Source organism: Pyrus communis, chromosome 2, assembly GCF_963583255.1.
Source record: "Pyrus communis chromosome 2, drPyrComm1.1, whole genome shotgun sequence".
Taxonomy (NCBI): Eukaryota; Viridiplantae; Streptophyta; class Magnoliopsida; order Rosales; family Rosaceae; genus Pyrus; species Pyrus communis.
In genome coordinates this window covers 23,914,126-23,934,991 of record NC_084804.1, presented here as the reverse complement: position 1 = coordinate 23,934,991, position 20,866 = coordinate 23,914,126, and the positions used below count along the sequence as shown (strand labels likewise).

Sequence of the window (20,866 nt, the reverse complement as noted above, 5' to 3'; positions counted from 1 at the left end):
TTTTCTTGAGTCACGGCGACGAATTGGAAACTTTGATAGTCGAAAGAAAATTTCTGGAAGCTCTCCTCTCCTATGACTGATTATTTACAAGATTAATTCAACAAAGACCCGAAATTAAATGGCTTAATTATTAAACCACATTATTGTTTTTGTTGGAAATTATTAAACCACCAACTGAAATTCCTTTGGTCAGTTGGTGTACTACGTTCAAGAATCGATACCAAAAATATGCATTTCCTTTTTTCATAAAAATTAAAAAGAATTGTTTCTCCTATGAGTGTGGGGAATAAAATTATAGGAAAACTAATGAAAATGGCTTGAAAATTTTGAGTTTTAATGATAAGGACAAAATAAAGGATAAAGTGAATAGTATCAGGATTGACTTTTTAGCGTAAAAATATGGTTTTTCGTTAAAGTGAACAGTATTGTAGGCTTTTCGTTAAAACTCCCTAAAATTATAGAAAAAAAAAAATTAACAACTAGATATACTTAATGATATTATTATTTTATCAATTTTTTTTTTAATAAACCATTGTATCTACATTAGAGGGGGTAGGATAGGGAGCTAAATCTTACAATATGGTTACTATAATCATGTGGTTTAACTTTATTTTTAACGAGAATTGAACTCTTCACTTCCAAATAAAAGAGGACAAAAAGAGCTCTTACCGCATATCAAAGGGACAAAAATACCCCTTCTAGCACCAGAACGATGTCGTGTCATACAGGAATAAGGGAGGACTATAGTTACTTCTGTATGTGTAACTGCAGAGTATCACACCCACTCAGTTTGAAGACTCAGTCGGCCTTGCATTTGTGTGTTGCTATTTGCTTCTCTTGTTGTTTCTACGAGGAATTTTTCGTAGCAATTTCGTGACATCATCGCTTGGAGAAAAATGAGAAGTCAACGAATTAGTCTTCCTCCAAGTCTGCGTCTCTACACTTGCGACTTCCATCAAAGAGTTTCCTTTTATTTTTCTATTTTACTTCTTTATTTGGGGCAAGGTGAGGAGGTTGTTGGAGGGTTTCACGGCAAATTTCCAGAATTTTTCCCTGATGGGTTTGTGAAAATTTTGAATTTTGTTTCCTGGGTTTTGTTTAATCTTCGTTTTTCTTCGTGGGTTTTCGAATTAAAAGGTTAAGATTGGTGGGTTTTTTATTTTTTATTTTTTGTTTTGTTATGATGTTGGAATCGCTGGTTTTTGGCTGAATTTTGTGAGCTCCGGTATGGCTGCTGTGATGAGAAAACTGAGTTCTGCTATGGCGGCTTCTAGTGGCGGCGACAGGGATGGTGGGGATTTTAGCATGGAGTTGGAGTTTTCGTTTGCCGTGGAGTACAAGGGTCCTCCGGTGGGTTATGATATCCCAAATGCATTTCCTGTTGACATTCGCCACATCCCAACTGCTGCTCCGGTTTCTTCAGCCTCTCTCTTGAACAATTTGTCCCTCCCTGTTATTCATCCGATTGCGAAATCCACCAAGAAACCAAAAGAAGAGACGAAACTTGAAACTGAAGTAAAGTTTGGAAAGGAAATTGTTTCTTCCAATTCAGTAACCCCTGCTGAATTGGAAATTAGCAATGGCGAAAAGGGTGTCTCGACTTTATCAGATAAGGGTGAAATCTCTGGGAAATTGGGGTCTTCTGGCAGTCTGTCTGGAAGTTTGGAGGGTGTGCTTGAATTGCCTGATGATGGTCAAGAAGCTCAAGGCTTTCAGAATTATATGAGCCCCGGTAACTGGGGTTCATCAGAGTCTGGTTCGAGTTCGCGGAGTCTTTCCTCTGAGGTTTTCTCTGGTAGAGAGGAAGCTTATACGGATGCAATTCCTCACCATGTCAAAAGGCCATCAGCTGTGACATTCCGTGATCCTGACTCGAATGACATTGTTCAGGAAGAAGAGTTTGATCTTTCTGAAGGGGAAGAAGATGTGCGAGTGAGGCCAACGATTGAGAGAAGTGGGAAGAAAGGGTCGTGCTATCGATGTGGGAAAGGAAACAGACTCATGGAGAAGGAGGTTTGCATTGTTTGTGGTGCTAAGTTTTGCTATAATTGTGTGCTAAGAGCAATGGGGTCAATGCCGGAGGGAAGGAAATGTGTTACTTGCATTAGTTTTGAAATTGACGAGTCAAGGCGAAGGAAACTGGGCAAGTGTTCTAGGATGCTGAAGCGGCTTCTCACTAAATCGGAAGTTGAACTGATAATGAAGGCCGAGATATCTTGCCAAGCAAATCAACTGCCAGGCAATCTTATTTTTGTGAATGGCGAACCTTTATCGCAGGAAGAGCTGGTTCGATTGCAAAGTTGCCGAAACCCACCAAAAAAGATAAAACCAGGATACTATTGGTACGATAATGTATCTGGTTTTTGGGGAAAGGTAAATTTTGAACTCAGCTCAATTTTTATCAGCTTGTTAATATTGGACCTCTATTTTGTCGTAAATTGCACCTCAATGCGATGATGATTCTTCTTTAAATGAACAGGAAGGGCATAGGCCTTGCCAAATCATTAACCCCCGGTTGAGTGTAGGAGGCCACATACAACGAAATGCTAGTAACGGGGATACAAATATATTGATTAACAATCGGGAGATCACTAAGTTAGAGGCGTTCATGCTGAAGGTTTTTATACTGGACTGGTTCAAGTTCTTTTGTATATTATATACTTTGAAAAACAAACCACATTGTATTGATGCATTTTGTTTGAATTATGCAGTTGGCTGGAGTGCCATGTGAAGGAAATCTTCACTACTGGGTGAGTGCAGATGGGGAGTATCAGGAAGAGGGAATGAATCAAGTAAAGGGAAAGATATGGGACAAGGTGTGTACGCGTGTGATGTGCAATAAATTGTGTTCCTTTCCGCCCTTTCCTAATTAATGTTATGATCAAGCATCCCTTAACTGTGGAGTTACTTCTTTACAGGCTACAATAAAGATGGTTTGTAACATCTTGTCTTTGCCATTTCCTTCTGGTTCACCAAATCTTTCCTCTGACGAAGTGAACACCTGGAACACCTTTGAAGAGAAAAAGCTTAACAAAATTGTTCTAGTTGGACATCACAAATCTGGTACAAGCACTATATTTAAACAGGTAAGACATTTGGGGAGGAATAACCCGATTACCCATCACTTAATATTATAAAGGTCAGAACCTAGGTGGTGAATTTCCTTCCGTAGCTTCAGGGTCAGTAAAATTATTTACCCTACAAAGCTTTAGATGATAGTAATCATTGGTGAAACTTGACAGGGAACTAGTATTGACATGACTTGAAGTTTTCAAGAACTTTTTTTTCTGATTTATTTGGTATATTTATACCTGTAAAAAGTTGACGGCGAGTGCATATCAGAGATGTGTAAACATATATACATGTATGCATGTATGTATGTATGTAAGTATTTTTCTTAATGCACCACTATGTGATGTGTTTGTACTAATAATGTATTAGTGCATCCACTCGGCAGCAGTGTTCTTCTATTTAATAACCAAGTGCTCTTCTTTTACCACAACAATGTTGTCGTTATATTTTAAGTGACACATTGTTTTTTGTTTCCCTTCCACATCTGTAAGTCTAGTTTGGTACACTTTTTCTATTGTATTCAATAAACTTTTGGAGGGAAATGTGATAGTAACTTCAACATTTCTCAGTGGGTGGTTGAGTGTCCAGTTTAAAACAGCGCTGCTAGGAATATTGGTTTAAAAGGCACTTAATGAAACCAAACACTTAATTCCAATAAATTTATTCCAAATGATAGCTTTATTTTTTCTGACACTAAGTACTCGCTTATTTTAGGCCAAGTTCTTGTACAATGTTCCTTTCTCTGAAGATGAGCGCCAAAGTATTAAGTTCGTGATCCAGAGCAGATTGTACAGTTATCTTGGTATATTGCTTGAAGGGCGTGAGTGGTTTGAAGAAGAAAGTTTGATTGAGAAGAGAAAAGGAAAAGGACGGCTTTTGGATGAACCTGGCCCTTCAGGTACAAATCGATCTATTCTTTGTTTTCTTCACTCCATTATGTTTATGATCTAGCTTTTTTTTTACATCAAAGGTGAGACCCCCAAGCCGACAAGGCTCCTCGCTTTGCGAGGGTCTTTGTGGTGGGTGTGGGGTGTTGGGGAAACGTCTATCGTATGCAGCCTTACCCTTGCTTTGCAAGGAGGCTGTTTCCACGACTTGAACGTGTGGCCTTTCAGTCACAAAGGAGCACCATACCGTTACGCCAAGGCTCGCCCTCAGCCTTTGTACATCAATTTGTAATTTTTATGTTGGATGGCATTTTCACTAAAGTCAGTTGCCCCGTTCCTTTCTAACTGTATGATAAATTAGTTATGTGGATAAATGTAGATGAGATCTGTGACTATTTTTGGTTTGTATAAGAAACACAATTAAGATGGGTTACCCTATCCAGCACGTGGAAGAAAGGCTGTAAATAAACTGTTAACAAGAGATAACTCAAATTCGGTTTAGATCCTTTTGGCAAATAATGATAACAGGGGATGAGGGATAACATTGTTTGAGTTTCTATAGCTTTACCTGTTTGGTCTAGTGAATTATTTGTTATGTGTTTCTCTTAATCATTTGTGCATCTCAGTTGTGAGTGTCGATTTTCAATTAATGAATTGTCCACCCACTTTATTTTGGACCATTGATCTTCTAAACCCGTCTAACAGTGGTTCAAGAAAATGTGTTGTCTTCTATGAATTAGTTATAAGGGATAAAGAATATTTGTTTCACTGATATCATGAACTACATATAATATGTTATGAGCTACTACTGATAAAATTAGATTTCTGCCTTTCTTGACCTTGAGAGTGCATATGGACATACCCATACAAATGTTAGATTTTGAAATGGTTTCAAGAATACATACATACATACATACATACATACATACACATATATATATATATATATATATATATATATATATTAGGATTTCAACATTTGTATCTCTATTGAATCCCTCATAACTTTGGGTCCAACTCATGGCGGAGTTTAATACTTGGAATTTCGTTCAGGTTAATGCAATAATTCGTAGAAAGAAGGGATTACAAGACCTTTTGGATGATTAAAAGGAACAAAATAAGATTCAGAAGTGAATGTTGGAAAGTCTGGGAATACCGTTTCCCTTCACTGCTAAAGCGTTAAAACTTTAGGGTCAACTGACTATCGAGCTTTGACAAAATCATTTTTTTCAATTTGTTATTTATAGTACTTTCCAGATGTTGGTTTTACAAACTGAAACGTTGGTTGTTTTTTACTCATCAATAGTTTGTATAGGATAACAGCTCGTTCCTTTTGGATACATTTAGTGCTTTTCTTATGGGTTACTATCTTTTACTTTCCTGTCAAGTTGATGTATCTTTCTAGTATATGATTGTATTACGTTATCGTTCGGCTTATAAATAACATATTAAAACTTTAAACATCAAGTGAGATGCTTGCCTTTTGTATGAATTTATTGCTATCAGTATTTGTCATTATGGAGTTGTGCCTGAAGTTATTCAGTTTACATAGGGAATACAAGCCAGCTTGACGATAAAACAAAATATTCCATTGGTCCAAGACTGAAAGCTTTTTCTGATTGGCTCCTCAACTCTATGGTATCTGGTAATCTGGAAGTCATATTTCCAGCAGCTACCCGTGAATATGCACCATTTGTTGAGGATTTGTGGAAGGATCCTGCTATTCAAGCCACATACGACCGGAGGAATGAAATAGAAATGCTGCCCAGACCAGCTGCATATTTTCTTAATCGGGTGAGATCACGCTCTGTGTTCCTTGTCTTTTAGTTTTAAGCCAATTCACATTCTCAAAGTGCTTCTGCTCATATTTTTTATTTGTTTATTTTTAAATTCCTTTTAGCTTTAGTTCTTTTGAGTTTTCAATTATTCTTTAGGTCGTGGATACATTTAAATATGAACATGGAATGTGGATAATACATGATCACTATATTATATGCGTGTTACTCAGTTCAAATATTTATATTTCTGTGTAGGCTGTTGAGATTTCAAGGACAGATTATGAGCCCACAGACACGGACATCTTGTATGCCGAGGGAATCACCTCATCCAACAGCCTTACGAGCATGGAATTCTCAATTCCCCCATCAGCTGGAAATAGCAATCTGGACCCTCCTTATCAGCATGACCCTTCGTTAAGGTTAGAGTTCCGGATTCATGCATCAAGTAAATTATACTTGAGCAACAAATGCATTAATCTTTCTTCATTGAGTTGGCCAAATATCTTGCTTAATCTGGCTGATTAAATTTATTGTCGACATGCTTTGCCCAATATATAGAAATTGCTGTGCAGTTTTAGATTAGTTATAACTAGGAAAAGTCGTCTTCACTACGTAACACATGGTTAAGATGAAACTTTTATAATACATACACAATAGTCAATGGAATTTTGAGAGTATGCTTTGCCGATAAAGGAAAACACAGGTAAGGAATATAACTGTTTGATGCTCAATAAGTTACTTGAAAATCAATTTCTTTTCCAAGATATGATCTTGAATTCGAAGTTCTAAACCGGTCCTTTTTTATCCAGTTTCTTTGTTGTTGAAACATTTCCTAGTAGTATATTTATATTAAAAAGAAAAACTTGAGCAATTTTATTTGATGGAAAACAGTGTTTTAAAATGCACTGGCATTGTTTTCTTCGCAGGTACCAACTAATTAGAGTGCATCAGAGCACCCTCGGAGGAAACTGCAAGTTGGTTGAGATGTTTGAAGATGTTGATATGGTCGCATTTTGTGTTTCATTGACAGAATACGATGAGTTTTCTACAGATGCTAACGGGGTTTCCATAAACAAGATGATGGCAAGCAAGCAGCTATTTGAAAATATTGTTACCCATCCAGCCTTTGACCAAAAAGGCTTCCTTCTGATACTCAACAAGTATGATCTGCTTGAAGAAAAGATTGACGAAGCCCCTCTCACTCGATGTGAATGGTTTCATGACTTCAATCCGGTAACCAGCCAAAATCCCAGTGGTAGCAATAACAACAGTAATAACCCCACGTTGGCTCACCGAGCCTTTCAATATATTGCAGTGAAGTTCAAAAGACTCTTTCATTCTCTAACAGATAGGAAGCTGTTTGTTTCACTGGTTACAGCGCTAGAGTCTGATACTGTAAATGAAGCTCTTAGATATGCTAGTGAGATTCTAAAATGGGAGGAAGAGGTACCCAGATTAATTCACGAGATCTCTTCCGCTAGCATTGAGGCAAGTTCTTCCGCTTAAATGTCTTTCTGTAAATGCAACCATTGCTGTTGTGCAAATTGTTTATATAAATGCACTAGGAAACACAGATATACAGTGAGAAAATAGAGTTCATATTCTTTTTCAAGTTCTGTTTAAACAATGAAAGATCTGTTTTTTCTTTTTCCCCAACGAAGTCCGTAATTTTGCAACACTATCAAGTTGAAGTATTTTAAAATTTAGTTTTTGGTTATATTATTGAAGAAAAGTAAGCAGTTAAGTACATAGAAAAAACTGAAAGCGGCAAAAATGGGACAGGACAAAGGATTAGGTGAGTTGAACTACACGTAAAGGCTTCGTCATCCGCTCAGAGCGGGTAGAACAAACCAAAATTGCCGTTACAGTCTCATGTCATAACTTTTTTCACTGACATTGATTTTTCCAATTGGTATATGATGCGAGATTTATACGCACACAAATTAAACCCTCTTTTCGTCAAATTGTAGTATATGTATAAGTAGGGATCGTTCTGGACTGGGGATTAGGAGGGATTGCAAATCACTTGGAAACTGACTCAAAAACGTAAAAACACAAAATAAATGTATTTCTAACTAATCTAACACTTTAAAATAAATGGGGGATTGGTTTTGGATGAATTTAAACTAAAACAGAAACTTGGAAACAGATTATAAAAACGAAATTGATAAAATAGAATGATGAAAAACTAGTTAGAGGGTTCCTTATCCACACATGAACATAAGCATATAATTTGACTCCCAGTTATGACTTCAACAAACGATGAATGACAATACTCCAAGTTAATTAGGTCCGCTTAAATTAACTTTCAGATTTCCCTAGATTCATTGGATTGGATGATTGCATACGACAATCCAAAGCATTCCTAATCAAAGTCCCTAACCATGGAATACGCATGATAGAGACATTTAACAAAGATCATTAAGTTCAATGGAAATCATAAACATCGACTAGGCATTCATAACTATGGAAAACGCATGTTAATCCAGCCTAGGGTTTACTAAACACAATCGTGACTAGCGATTTTTACTACTCATGAATATAAGTTCATAACGATTAGGTGAAATTCCCTTATATCCTAGCATCAAGTTTAGGCATGCAAATTAAGTGTCGACCCTCAACCCACATACATAAACAAGTTCTTAATCAAAACAGAAAAGTAAACCACATCTAAAGTTCATGAGTTCATAACTGGAGTAAATCAAATCATAACCAACATATGTCCATGGCTTCAAATTCGCCTCTAACTAAAAAGAAATTAGTTTCACATGTTTAACATAATTGAACAACAAGTTAAATTAAACATGAAAACAGAAACAAGAAAAGAAAGAACAAATGGATGGAAAGTTAGCTACGGGGTTCATCTCCACATATGTTATACTTGCATAATAAAATGATTTCCAATTGCGTTTCAATAAATCATTAATTCTCAACTCCCCAAGTTAACCGTGATGCACTAATTAACCTTCAAATCTTCCTAACGTTATTGAATTGGATGATTGCATACGACAACCCAAAACATTCCCCACAAGTCCCCTACATGATTGCATAATAGAGATACAAGCAAGAATCATTACGCTCTATGAAGATTATAAGTGTTGATGAGGCATTCGTTACTATGATTGCATGAAACTTATGCCAAGAATTCGTTTAACGCGATTGTTTATAAGCAACCTCCACTACTTGTGAATATAAGTTCATAACGATTAGGTGAAACTCACTTATATTCTAGCGTCATATTCATGCATGAAAATTAAGTGTGCACTCTTAATAAACATACATAAATAAGTTATCAATCAAATAGTTAAACAAATTGAATCCACAACTTATGAAACGTAATTAGAATTAATCAAATCAAAATGCAAGCATAAACATATATTTCGAATCCCCCCCTAGCCAAGGGGGGTTTAGTTCCTCATACAAAACAAAGAGAATTAAAATTAAACATTGAAATCAAAGAAACACCTAAACATTCCAACAACTCAAACTTGAATTGTATGAACGTTTAGGCCCTCTTCTCTTCCTCTTTATTGTAGCATAAGGTCTAAGGGATGTTGTTGGTGTGTTGAATGGATTGGGGAATGATTGAAATGGAAGAGGAATGGTGTTTGGATTATAAGGGAGAGATGGGAAGCCACGGCAAAGGAAGTTTGGTGGTGTGTTTGTGGTGTGTTGTGTATGAAATGAGATGATATTGAATGAATGAATGCAAGGGTATTTATAGGAGTAATGGAGGGAACATGACAGCTAGGAGGTGGGTGGAAATGTGGCTGCAAGTTTGGTGAATGATTATGAGTGAATGCATGTGAATGTGGCTAGGTTGGAAAGCTGGAAATCTGAAAATGCAAATGGGAATGCTGAAATGCAAAGGTGGCCACGGTTTTGAGTGTGTTTTGTGTTGGAAATGCATGTGAATGCATGTGAATGTTGTTTGTGTGAAGTGTGTGTGGGTTAAAGAGTGAATGGTGGTGTAATGATGAAGTGTGATGGCTGAAAATGTCAAGGGAAATGCATGTGATTGCACGGCAAAGAATTTCAGGATGCATGTGTGTTGGTGTGTTGTGTGATTGTTTTGTGGTTGAATGATTAAGTGGCTGAATTAAAGAATGGGAGTGCATGTGGCTTAGGTGGTGTAATGATGAAGTGGGAATTGAAAGAATGTGGTTGGAAAGTGGAAGGGAAGGCACGGCACAAAGGGGGAAGTGTTGGAAATGCATGTGATGCATGCCAATGTTGTCTTTTGGTGCATGTGTGTGTTGAATGGTGTCCTTTAATTATGCACGGTTTAGGGCTGTTAAGGGGAGAGAAATGGGAGTGAATGTGGCTTAATGATGAAGGGGGAAAGCTTGGAAAGCATGTGGCAAGGTTGGTTGCATGATGATGATGCATGTGAGTTGAAATGCATATGTTTAAATGGTTGAAATGTGTAGATGATTATGAGTATGATAAGTGATAAGTGAATGATGTATTAAGTGATAAATGAATGATATGTTAAGTGATAAATGAATGATATGTGGTGAGTGATAAGTGAATGGAAGTGATAAGTGATAAGTGAATGGAAGTGATAAGTGAATGATATGATAAGTGAATGCTTATAATAAGTGAATGATATGATAAGTGAATGCTTTAAGTGTTTAAAATAGGGAACAAAGCCCTTCCTTGCATGGCAAGGAAGGGAGACACAAGGAAACACACGACAATGTCCTAAGGTTGCAAGGAATGTTGTTTTTGTGTTCTAAAATGCGTAGGAGTCTTCAATGATGCTTAAACATGAGGTCTTTTAGGATTTAACTTTCCTACTTCAAGTCTTTAATTTCGTCCATCCTCTTGGCTCCAAGCATATGATATCCATTCCAATCTCTAATTTGCTCCAAAAGGCTCCAAAAGGCATCCTTTTGCATACCTTGCCCTTAGAACCTGAAAACACACAAAAGAAGCATAAAGGGCTAAAATAACTAGAGAAACATAACGTAAATGCACGAGAACAAGCCATTTAAGTTGCATGAATATGCTCCTATCAGTATATGCTTGAGATTTGCTTCCAATTTGATGTGATAAAAGATAGCACACAAATTAAACCCTCTTTTTGACAATTGTAGTATAGATATAAGGCCGGGGATTAGGAGAGATTGCTAATCTAATGAAAATCGACTCAAAGATGTAAAAATATGCTTTAAAAACTTAAACAACTCAAAAGACTCTTAACTAAACTTGTATGACTCAAAACAAACTTCAAAGACTCAAAACTACTCAAAACAATCAAAAAGACTCAATTTCGACTCTAGGACTCAATTAGTTTTGACTCAAAAGACTCAAAAAGACACTTTTGGACAGATTTGGAACAAGTAAGTAAAGGGGATTTGATTTTGGATGAATTTAAAAGAAAAACAAGTAAATTAAAACTTTAAAACAGATTTTGACGAAATTAAGAAAAACCAATGGATGATGGGATAGCCAAGTGATACTTCTCCACACATGATACATTCAAACATAAATTGATTTCCAGTTGCTTTTCCGATAAACCATGAACCTTAACACCCCAGATTAACCGTGACATCACTAATTAACCCTCAGATTTCCTTTAAGTTAGTGGATTGGATGACATCATACGACAACCCAAAGCATTCTTCAAAAGTCCCCTACATGACATCATAATAGAGATACAATCTAAGATCATTACGTTCAATGGAAATCATAAGTATTGACAAAGCACTTGTAACTATGACATCATGATACTCATGCTAGGAATTTACTTAACATGATTGTGAAAACAACCTTAACTACTTGTGAATATAAGATTGTGACGATTACGTGAAACTCTCTTATATTCTAGCACCAAATTCAAGCATGCAAATTAAGTAGGCCTCCCTAATCGACATACAAGAATAAGTTATCCATCAAACGGTTAAGTAAATTGCATTCACAATTTATGAAATCACAACTGGAATTTATCAATTCATATTATAAACGTAATCATGGTTTCAAAGCATCCCTAGGCTAAAACAAGTTTAGCCTCTCATGTTCATAACAAAACAAAGGAAAATAGAATTAAACATTGAAAACAAAGATAGATTACACCTAGAAACGTTCCAACACTCCAACTTGAATGCACAAACGTCCAAGGCTTCTTCTTTCTTCTCTTCTTCCTTGCTAAGTCACGGCACAAGAGTCTAGGGTGGTTTTGTGGATGATTTTCTGGGTTTTAAATGGATTTAGGAAGGTAGGGTGGTGCGGCAAGGGTTGATGGTGGTGTATGGAGGCTTGGATGAAGGTTTGGAAGTAGGGGAATGGTGGAAAGTTGGATGGAAGGCTGTGGCAAAGGTTGGTTTTCTGAGTGAATCAAGGCCGGTTGTATGGAAGGGTGATTAGGTTTCAATAAGGGTGCGGCATAGGGTATTTATATGGAAGAAAGAATCCTAAGGCTTTATTACTTAGTTTAGGAAATGAATTAACTCCAAAACTTTAAAGAAAAGGAAACACAAAGTCAGAATTTGAAGGAAAAGGGAAGGGAACCTGCGGCATTCAATTGTGATAAGGGGAATGTCATTTATTTCTGAAATTAGGCAAGGACTTTGGAATAGAAAAGGGTATGTGAGTTATGGCTGAGTTTGATATGAAAAAGGAATGTGTTTGAATGCTTTAGAATAGGAAAGAAGGCCCTCCCTTGCACGGCAAGGAAGGGAAACACTAAGGGGATACACGGCAAGGAATTTATGTTGCAAGGAAACTTTGTTTTCTGTCCTAGAATAGACAGAAGTCCTTAATGTTGCTGAAACATGGAGTCATTAAGGATTAGGAAAGGTTAAACCAAAATAGGAAACCTTGGCTTAACTTTCCTACTTTAAGTAGGAAACCTTCTTTGACTAGGATTCCTCATTTGATTAGGAATCCTCTTGTGATTAAGAATCCTCTTGTGATTAGGAATCCTAACTCTTTTAGGTCTTCAATTTCGTCCATTCCTTTTGCTCCAAGCATACGCTATCCATTCCAAGTCCAATTTTGCTCCAAAAGGCTCCAAAATGCACCTTTTTGCTTCCTTAGCCATATGAACCTAAAAACACACGAAAATGGCTTAAACTACTAAAACAACTATGAATTAATAACATAAATGCACGAAAACAAGCTAAGTAAGTCGCCTAAATATGCTCCTATCACAATTGAAATGTGGAATCTTACCTCCAACATAAGACTCCAAGAACAAGGAAATAATAGAAATGGAATCCCGCCACTAAGCAGGAAACCACAAGCTGAAGGCAGGTTGCACAAGTCGGCAAATCAAGTCAAAATCTGCGCGCTGCATATTCGATTGCATTCACCACCCAGAAAAGATGAACCATGAAGACCGACTGCAATACAAGAAACCCAAACCAAATTGACGAGCAGAAGCACCAGCAACGAACCATTCACCAAAACCAAGTAGCAAGAAGCAAAGATAGCGAGGAAAAAAGTCTTTCATCTTCGAAAATCTTCATCTTCACACTCAGCTAACTTTGAGGTTTCATTACCTGCTGATTTGACGGTCTTGATCGCCAATGTTAGAGTAGAGGTAGCAGAAGTAGCAGAAGTAGTCATCTTCCAAAAACAAACGACACAGACATTTGGATGGTATCAATAACAGTGGGGCGACGTTAGTGAATGGAGTACTTGTAGTCACATTCACTTCTGAAATGATGTTATTCTCATTATTTCCTCATCCTCAAAGCAATATCTTTCAACACTTCAATACTGCTTGCTGTCATCATTGCCTCGGATGGGAATGGGACAATTTCTTCACCAAACCTTGATGAGCAGGTATCTTCATCGGCCAATACCTCCATAAACACTTTTGTCATCTTCAAGGTCTTCATCCTGTGGCATTACCAGGTGGACTCCCCAGCTTTTATAGTGTAGCAAACGTTTGCTAAGAAAGTCAAAATTGAAACGCACTCTGCACGTAAGAGGTGGCTGTGTCAGACGCTTGATCTCCTTCAGCTCCGTGAACACTTGTGCTGACTCTAACTTAGTTGAACAAAACTCATACATATTACTGATAGGAGCATATTTAGGCGACTTACTTAGCTTGTTTTCGTGCATTTATATTGTTAATTCATAGTTGTTTTTGGCGTTTAAGCCATTTTCGTGTGTTTTTAGGTTCATGTGGCTAAGGAAGCAAAAAGATGCATTTTGGAGCATTTTGGAGCAAAATTGGACTTGGAAGGGATAACTTATACTTGGAGCAAAAGGAATGGACGAAATTGAAGAGTTGATGTCACAAGGATTCCTACTTGAAGTAGCCACACACCTTCCACATTTCAGCCACATGCACTTGTTCCTCCATCATTGCACCAACAACAACATTGCACATGCACTCCCTTTAATTAATTAACCCACATGCACCCTTTATTCTTTCATCATTCCAGCCACTCCACATCCCTCACCAAGAAATCATTCAACACATGCATCCATAATCATTTCTCCACACCAAAACCGTGCACATGCATTCCCCTTGTGCAATTCCATCATTCCACACCTCCATGGCAGCCACCAACCAACCTAGCTGTCATGTTTCCCCTTTAATCATTCAAACATTCACCCACATGCATTTCTAACCCACATGCACCCTAGATTCTAATCAGCCATTCACATTTAATCATTCATTCCCATCAGATTTCTAGCATATTCACATGCATTCATCCTAGCTGTCATGTTTCCCCTTTCATCATTCCCTCACATTCTTTAAATCAGCCAACACATGCATCTACCTTTCTCCCATCAGATTTCCAACATTGCACATGCATTTCCACCCTTTAATCACATGCATAAATCAGCCACATGCATCTCCCATCACCATTCCAGATTTCCACCAAGTTCCTAGCTGTCATGTTTCCCCCATTTCACCTATAAATAAACCTTCATTGCAGCCACAAAGGGGGGGATCCATTCACCACAGAAATAAGGCCTTTGTGCCAGAAATTCATCCATTCCATAAACACTTCCATTCCATTGTACATACCACCAACACTTCCCCCTTTGTGCCGTGAGTTTCCCTTACAATCCAAACACCATCCTTCCATTTTCACCACTCCCCAAACCATTCACACCATCAAACTATCCTTAGACCTTGTGCTACAACGAAGAGGAAGAGAAGAGTGCCTAAACGTTCATACAATTCAAGTTTGAGTTGTTGGAATGTTTAGGTGTTTCTTTGATTTCAATGTTAATTTCAATACTCTTTGTTTTGTACGTATGAGGAATGGAAGAGAAGAGTGCCTAAACGTTCATACAATTCAAGTTTGAGTTGTTGGAATGTTTAGGTGTTTCTTTGATTTCAAAGTTATGAGGAAATTCGAAATATATGTTTATGCTTGCATTTTGATTTGATTACTTCTAATTGCGTTTCATAAGTTGTGATTCAATTTGTTTAACCGTTTGATTGATAACTTATTTATGTATGTTTATTGAGAGTGCACGCTTAATTTTCATGCATGAATATGACGCTAGAATATAAGTGAGTTTCACCTAATAGTTACGAACTTATATTCACAAGTAGTGGAGGTTGCTTATAAACAATCGCGTTAAACGAATTCTTGGCATAAGTTTCATGCGTATTCCATAGTAACGAATGCCTCGTCAACACTTATAATTTTCATAGAGCGTAATGATTCTTGCTTGTATCTCTATTATGCAATCATGTAGGGGACTTGTGGGGAATGTTTTGAATTGTTGTATGCGCTAACCCATCCAATTCAATAACGTTAGGAAGATTTGAAGGTTAATTAGTGCATCACGGTTAACTTGGGGTGTTGAGAATTCATGGTTTATTGAAATGCAATTGGAAATAATTTTATTATGCAAGTGTAACATGTGTGGAGAAGAACCTTCTAGCTAGCATTCATCCATTCATTTTCATCGCATTCATATTTACATTCTGTCTAGTTTATTAAACTTGTTTCGTTATTTCAATTTTCGTCAAATTAAATTCCCCCTTTACTTTATTGTCTAATTTAGTTAGAAAGTGTCTTAGTTTGTGTTTATAAGAGTTTTGAGTCATTTTGTTACACAAATTCGTCCAAATTTGTGTTTGTACTCAAATCTGCCCAGAAAGTGGTTTTTAGGCAGATTTGAGTGTGTTTGTGTTGTTTTGAGTCTTTTGGTTTGTTTTAGTGTTTTAAAGGTTAGTTTTGCATTCTTTGAGTCTAGTATAGTGTTTTATATTGTTATTTTACGTTTGAATCAAGCCATAATCTTAAATTCGTCCAACATTGGGTTTAAGGTCAGAAACTGCCTAGTTAGTGTTTTTAGGCAGTTTTGAGTCTTTTGAACTTGTTTTGAGTCCTTTGAGTCTTTGTGAACGTTTTTAACTTTATTTTACGTTTTTGAGTCAGTTTCCAAGTGATTTGCAATCCCTCCTAATCCTCGGTTAAGAACGATCCCTACTTATACTTATACTACAATTGACAAAAAGAGGGTTTAATTTGTGTGCGTATAAATCTCGCATCAATTACCCCAAATTTGTTCTTCATTGATATGGATCGCGGCTGCAAAACGGAAAGCAAATTCATCCCGCATTTTTTCAACTACATTAGAGCTAACCATGATGCATCGAAGGCATTCAAAATCTTACTAAAGCTGAACCACCTTGGAGCTTCAGTTCCTGGAAATACATTCTCGAATTCAGATTGCAGACGATAGAAAGAGAGAAGCGATCAGCCTCGCCATTCGACAATATAGTTTTCATTTTTGTAACATTGTTAGCATGATTGTTTGAGTCTCTGGCAGTTAGACAAGTCCATCCAGTTAAACATTTGTGCATCTCCACGTTCCAAAATGTTTGACAATTTTGAAATTTTGTCAAGGATACACAATCACTGACATCTACTCACCCTACCTTCGGAGGAAGTTCTGGAATTTCCACAAGCCTGTTGCATCCATGCATGTCAAGTATCCTCAAGCTGACAAATTTGGTAATGCATTCGGGAAGAGTAATAAAATTGCTTCGTGATACATCAAGTTGATAATGCATCTGGGAAGACTAACAAAATTGCTTCGCGATACATCAAGTTTGAATAAGGTGGACACACAATCAAGAACAGAAAGGAAATTCATTTCTGATAACTCCATCCTTGTACATTTAATTGCTCAAGACTGGGAAGCGCTAAAGAACACAACTGTTGTGTGAATCCTTGAGCTAGTTGGGAGCACCAATGGAAGTGGTTGTACACTACATGAAGCTCCAGACGACTTCACCTTATATGGTAATGTAACGAGTTTCGGGCATCCACGGACATAAAGACCAGTTAAAATGTTGCATCTTAATAATGCTGAATGACAGATTTGCAAGTTTTTTTAGTGTTTGTGTAGTGGTTTTTGTATTTGAATCCAAGCATAAAATGAGATGATTTTCCTTTGTCAGCTTGAGCTTCTTCTTCAAAGTTTTCAGGTTTTATAATGCACAAATTGCACTGAGCTAGCACTCCACTTAAACTCTTCCATTTAAGTGGAGTATTGAAGTTTGAATGTCTATTTCTCATTATTATGGAACAAGATACAAGGAAAGCTCATATATATGAGCTGAAGAAAAGGAGAAAACAGAAGCAGAAATCAAGGGACAACACTTCCTTGATTTATGCTTTACCAACAACTAAAGATAAGGACAATCAGCTAACAACTAAAGCAAGGTAGAAATCCCTTGAATTAGTGAGAATGACAACTATGACAGCCATACACAACCATGGCAGCCATACTTAGTTGTTAGACTGCAGTGCACCATACATACACCTATGTCTGCCGACTAGGGTTTGGGATTTAACTTAGACTAACCCTAGAACTTCTTCCAATACTCCCCCTCAAGCTGGATCAAAGGGATCAATTGATCCGAGTTTGGATAGGAGATGATGAAAAACGGTAAATGGCAGTCCTTTGGTGAAGATATCTGCAATCTGATCATGACTACGAACGAAGTGTGTAGCAATTACCTTGGACTGCACTTGATTCCGAACATAGTGACAGTCAACTTCAATGTGTTTTGTTCGCTCATGGAAGACATGATTGGATGCGATGTACATTGTTGCTTGATTGTCACAATGAAGAGACATAGGTTGCGGATGAGGAAACCCTAGGTCCAAGAGTAGAGTTTTGAGCCAAGTAAGCTCACATGCCGTTGATGCCATAGCACGATATTCCGCTTCTGCACTTGAGCGTGCAACCACACTTTGTTTTTTGCTCTTCCAGGTGACAAGGTTACCCCCTACGAATGTGCAAAAACCAGTGATAGACTTGCGATCGAGAGAGTTCCCTGCCCAATCTGCATCTGTATATCCTGAGATTTGAGTATGACCATTATTGCGCATGAGGATCCCTCTACCAATGGAACCCTTCAGATAGCGAAGCACACGGTGAACGATCTTCATGTGATCTGTGTTTGGAGCATGCATGAACTGGCTAACAAGGCTCACAGCATATGCTATATCAGGACGAGTGATAGTTAGGTAAATGAGCTTGCCAACCAGTCGCTGATAATATTCTATGTTAGGAATGAGATCACCATGGAACTGCAGCTTCAAGTTGCTATTCAAGGGTGTTCGAGCAGGTTTACAATCTGTCATGTTTGCCTCATGAAGAAGGTCAATGATGTACTTTCGCTGATTTAGAAAACAGCCCTTGTGGGAATGTGCCACCTTGATTCCTAAGAAGTATTTAAGAGTGCCGAGATCTTTGATAGCAAATTTATGACTGAGATATTGCTTAAGGGCACTAATCTCAGAAACATCATCACCTGTAACAATTAGGTCATCGACATAAATAAGCACAACAAGTTTACCAGATGTGCCCGATCGCACAAATAGAGAGGAATCTGCATTGCTCCGAGAGAAATCAACTCCCTCTAGGACATGACTGAGCTTGGCATACCATGCTCGGGAACTTTGCTTGAGTCCATAAATAGATTTATGAAGTCTGCACACCAAGTCTGGATTGTTTGATTGAGGATGACCCGGAGGGATTTTCATGAAAACTTCTTCTTCTAGTTCCCCATGTAAAAAAGCATTTTTAACGTCCATTTGGAAGAGAGGCCATGCATTGTTAATGGCAACAGATAACAACACCCTCACTGTATTCATCTTTGCCACACGTGCAAAGGTCTCTTTGTAATCTACTCCATAAGTCTGAGTAAATCCACGAGCAACCACTCGAGCCTTGTGTCTTTCAATCGTGCCATCTGAATGAAACTTGATTTTGTACACCCAACGACTTCCTACAGCCTTCTTTCCCTTAGGAAGCTTCATGATGGTCCAGGTGTTGTTCTCGTGAAGAGCTTGAAGCTCTTCTGCCATAGCAGCTCTCCATTCGCTGTGTAATTTTGCTTCTTGAAAGCTTTGAGGTTCATGTGTCTCAGTAACTGTATTAAGAAATGCAGCAAATGAAGGTGACACTTTGCTGTAATTAATAACAGAAGTCAAGGGGTGCCTGACATTATAAGTTACATAATCATTTAACTTGGATGGGAGTCTCCTCTCACGGGAAGGATTTCGACGAACTGTGGAAGGTTGAGCCACTGGTAGTTGAGCAGTCTCTTGGTTGAAAGGACTCCTTGAGGGTTCAGATGAGATAAGTTCATCAGGTACCACTGGCTGAGAATGGACCTCATCCAGTGTTTGGTCCCTTAAGACATCCGTTGCGTCTTCTTCACATGGATATGGCATTGGAAACAAGTCAAGCAGTTTCTCCCCCTCTTGAGAGTAGTCCAGGGGTTGGGTGAAGTAAGGCATTGGTTCCTCAAATCTTACATCTCTTGAAACAACCATCTTCCTAGTTGTGGGATTGTAACATTTGTAACCCTTTTGAGTAGAAGAGTAGCCTAAGAACACACATTTTGCAGCCCGTGGTTCTAGCTTGTCACGTTTCTGTGCTTGAATGTGAACAAAACATGTACATCCGAACACCCGTAAGTGTGACAAATCTATCTGTCTGCCTTTCAGAATCTCATAAGGTGATTTAAAATTCAAAACCTTACTGGGCAATCTATTGATAAGATAAGCAGCAGTAAGGACACCTTGAGACCAAAATTTTTTTGGTACGTTTGAGTGAAACATCAGTGCCCTAGTTTTTTCAAGCAGGTCTCTATTTTTCCTTTCTGCTACCCCGTTTTGTTGGGGTGTTCCAACACAACTGGTTTGATGTAATATGCCATGTGTGCTTAGGTAATGAGACATATTATGGGACATATATTCGGAGCCATTATCTGATCGTAAGACATGAATATTTGAAGCAAATTGAGCGTTTACAAGTCTATGAAAATCTTGAAAAACTTCCAGCACTTCACTTTTAAATTTCAAAAGATATAACCAAGTTATCCTTGTGAAATCATCCACGAAGGTTACAAAGTATTTGTATCCATCAAATGACTCTAAAACTGGTCCCCAAACATCGGAATGCACGATTTCAAAAGGATTACTAGCCCTAGATAGGGAGGAAGTGAAAGGTAACCTAGTGAATTTAGAAAAATGACACACATCACAAGAACTTGTAACCTTGCACAGGTTTGGAAACAAAAAAGATAGGACTTTATCAGAAGGATGTGCAAGGCGTCGATGCCAAAGTTGTTGTTCTTGAATCAGGCTTGAGGTGACTTGAAAAGCCTTGGGAGTTTGAACATGCTTGGAAAGGTAGTAAAGACCGTTTAGAAAAAAACCTTCACCAATCGTCTTCTTGGTGGTGATGTCCTGAAAAATCACAATTTTGGGAGAGAAGATGATAGTGCAGTTTAGTGAGTTTGTGATTTTTCCAACAGATAAAAGCTGAAAAGGGAATGAAGGAACATAGAGTGCCTCAGACTCGACATTATTAGAGATCAGATGTATTTTTCCTTTACCTATAACCATGGCACCCTTGCCATTAGCGACTGACACTTGAGATGGACGTGAAAGTTTTTTAAAATCATACAGATTTGTGGACTTGTTGGTCATATGATCAGTGGCTCCTGAATCTATAATCCAATAATCATGCCTATTACCTATTTTAAGAGCAGTTGAGAAGGATCGCAAGATACCTAGAATATCTTGTTGTGTCATGCCTTCTTTCCCAGCCAAAAAACCAGCAAGCTGTCCAAGTAGAGCAGCTGGTTTGTTGTCACCCTGACTGGTTGATCCTTCA

The 20,866-nt window shown here is 37.8% G+C and overlaps 1 protein-coding gene across 2 annotated transcripts; it reads left to right on the top strand.

Moving 5' to 3' along the window:
• Positions 1–1,215: 1,215 nt before the first annotated feature.
• LOC137726162 (extra-large guanine nucleotide-binding protein 1-like) lies at positions 1,216–7,388 on the top strand. Of its 2 annotated transcripts, none has more exons than XM_068465043.1 (8): positions 1,216–2,373; positions 2,480–2,617; positions 2,712–2,816; positions 2,919–3,086; positions 3,787–3,970; positions 5,512–5,753; positions 5,993–6,156; positions 6,664–7,388. In XM_068465043.1, exons 1-8 carry the CDS (start codon positions 1,228–1,230, stop codon positions 7,241–7,243), a joined length of 2,727 nt encoding a protein of 908 aa, XP_068321144.1. In that variant the 5' UTR covers positions 1,216–1,227; the 3' UTR covers positions 7,244–7,388. The 2 variants fall into 2 exon arrangements, with proteins under 2 accessions (XP_068321144.1, XP_068321143.1); XM_068465042.1 differs by having other exon boundaries at positions 5,503–5,753.
• The last annotated feature ends 13,478 nt before the right edge of the window (positions 7,389–20,866 follow it).

What these genes read in the sequence shown, in the direction of transcription:
- LOC137726162 (XM_068465042.1), top strand. Translation starts at nt 1,228, where the DNA reads ATGGCTGCTGTGATGAGAAAACTGAGTTCTGCTATGGCGGCTTCTAGT. An exon ending in AGGGAAAGATATGGGACAAG is followed by an intron (nt 2,817 to 2,918) that starts GTGTGTACGCGT and finishes ACTTCTTTACAG; the next exon opens with GCTACAATAAAGATGGTTTG. An exon ending in CTGCATATTTTCTTAATCGG is followed by an intron (nt 5,754 to 5,992) that starts GTGAGATCACGC and finishes ATTTCTGTGTAG; the next exon opens with GCTGTTGAGATTTCAAGGAC.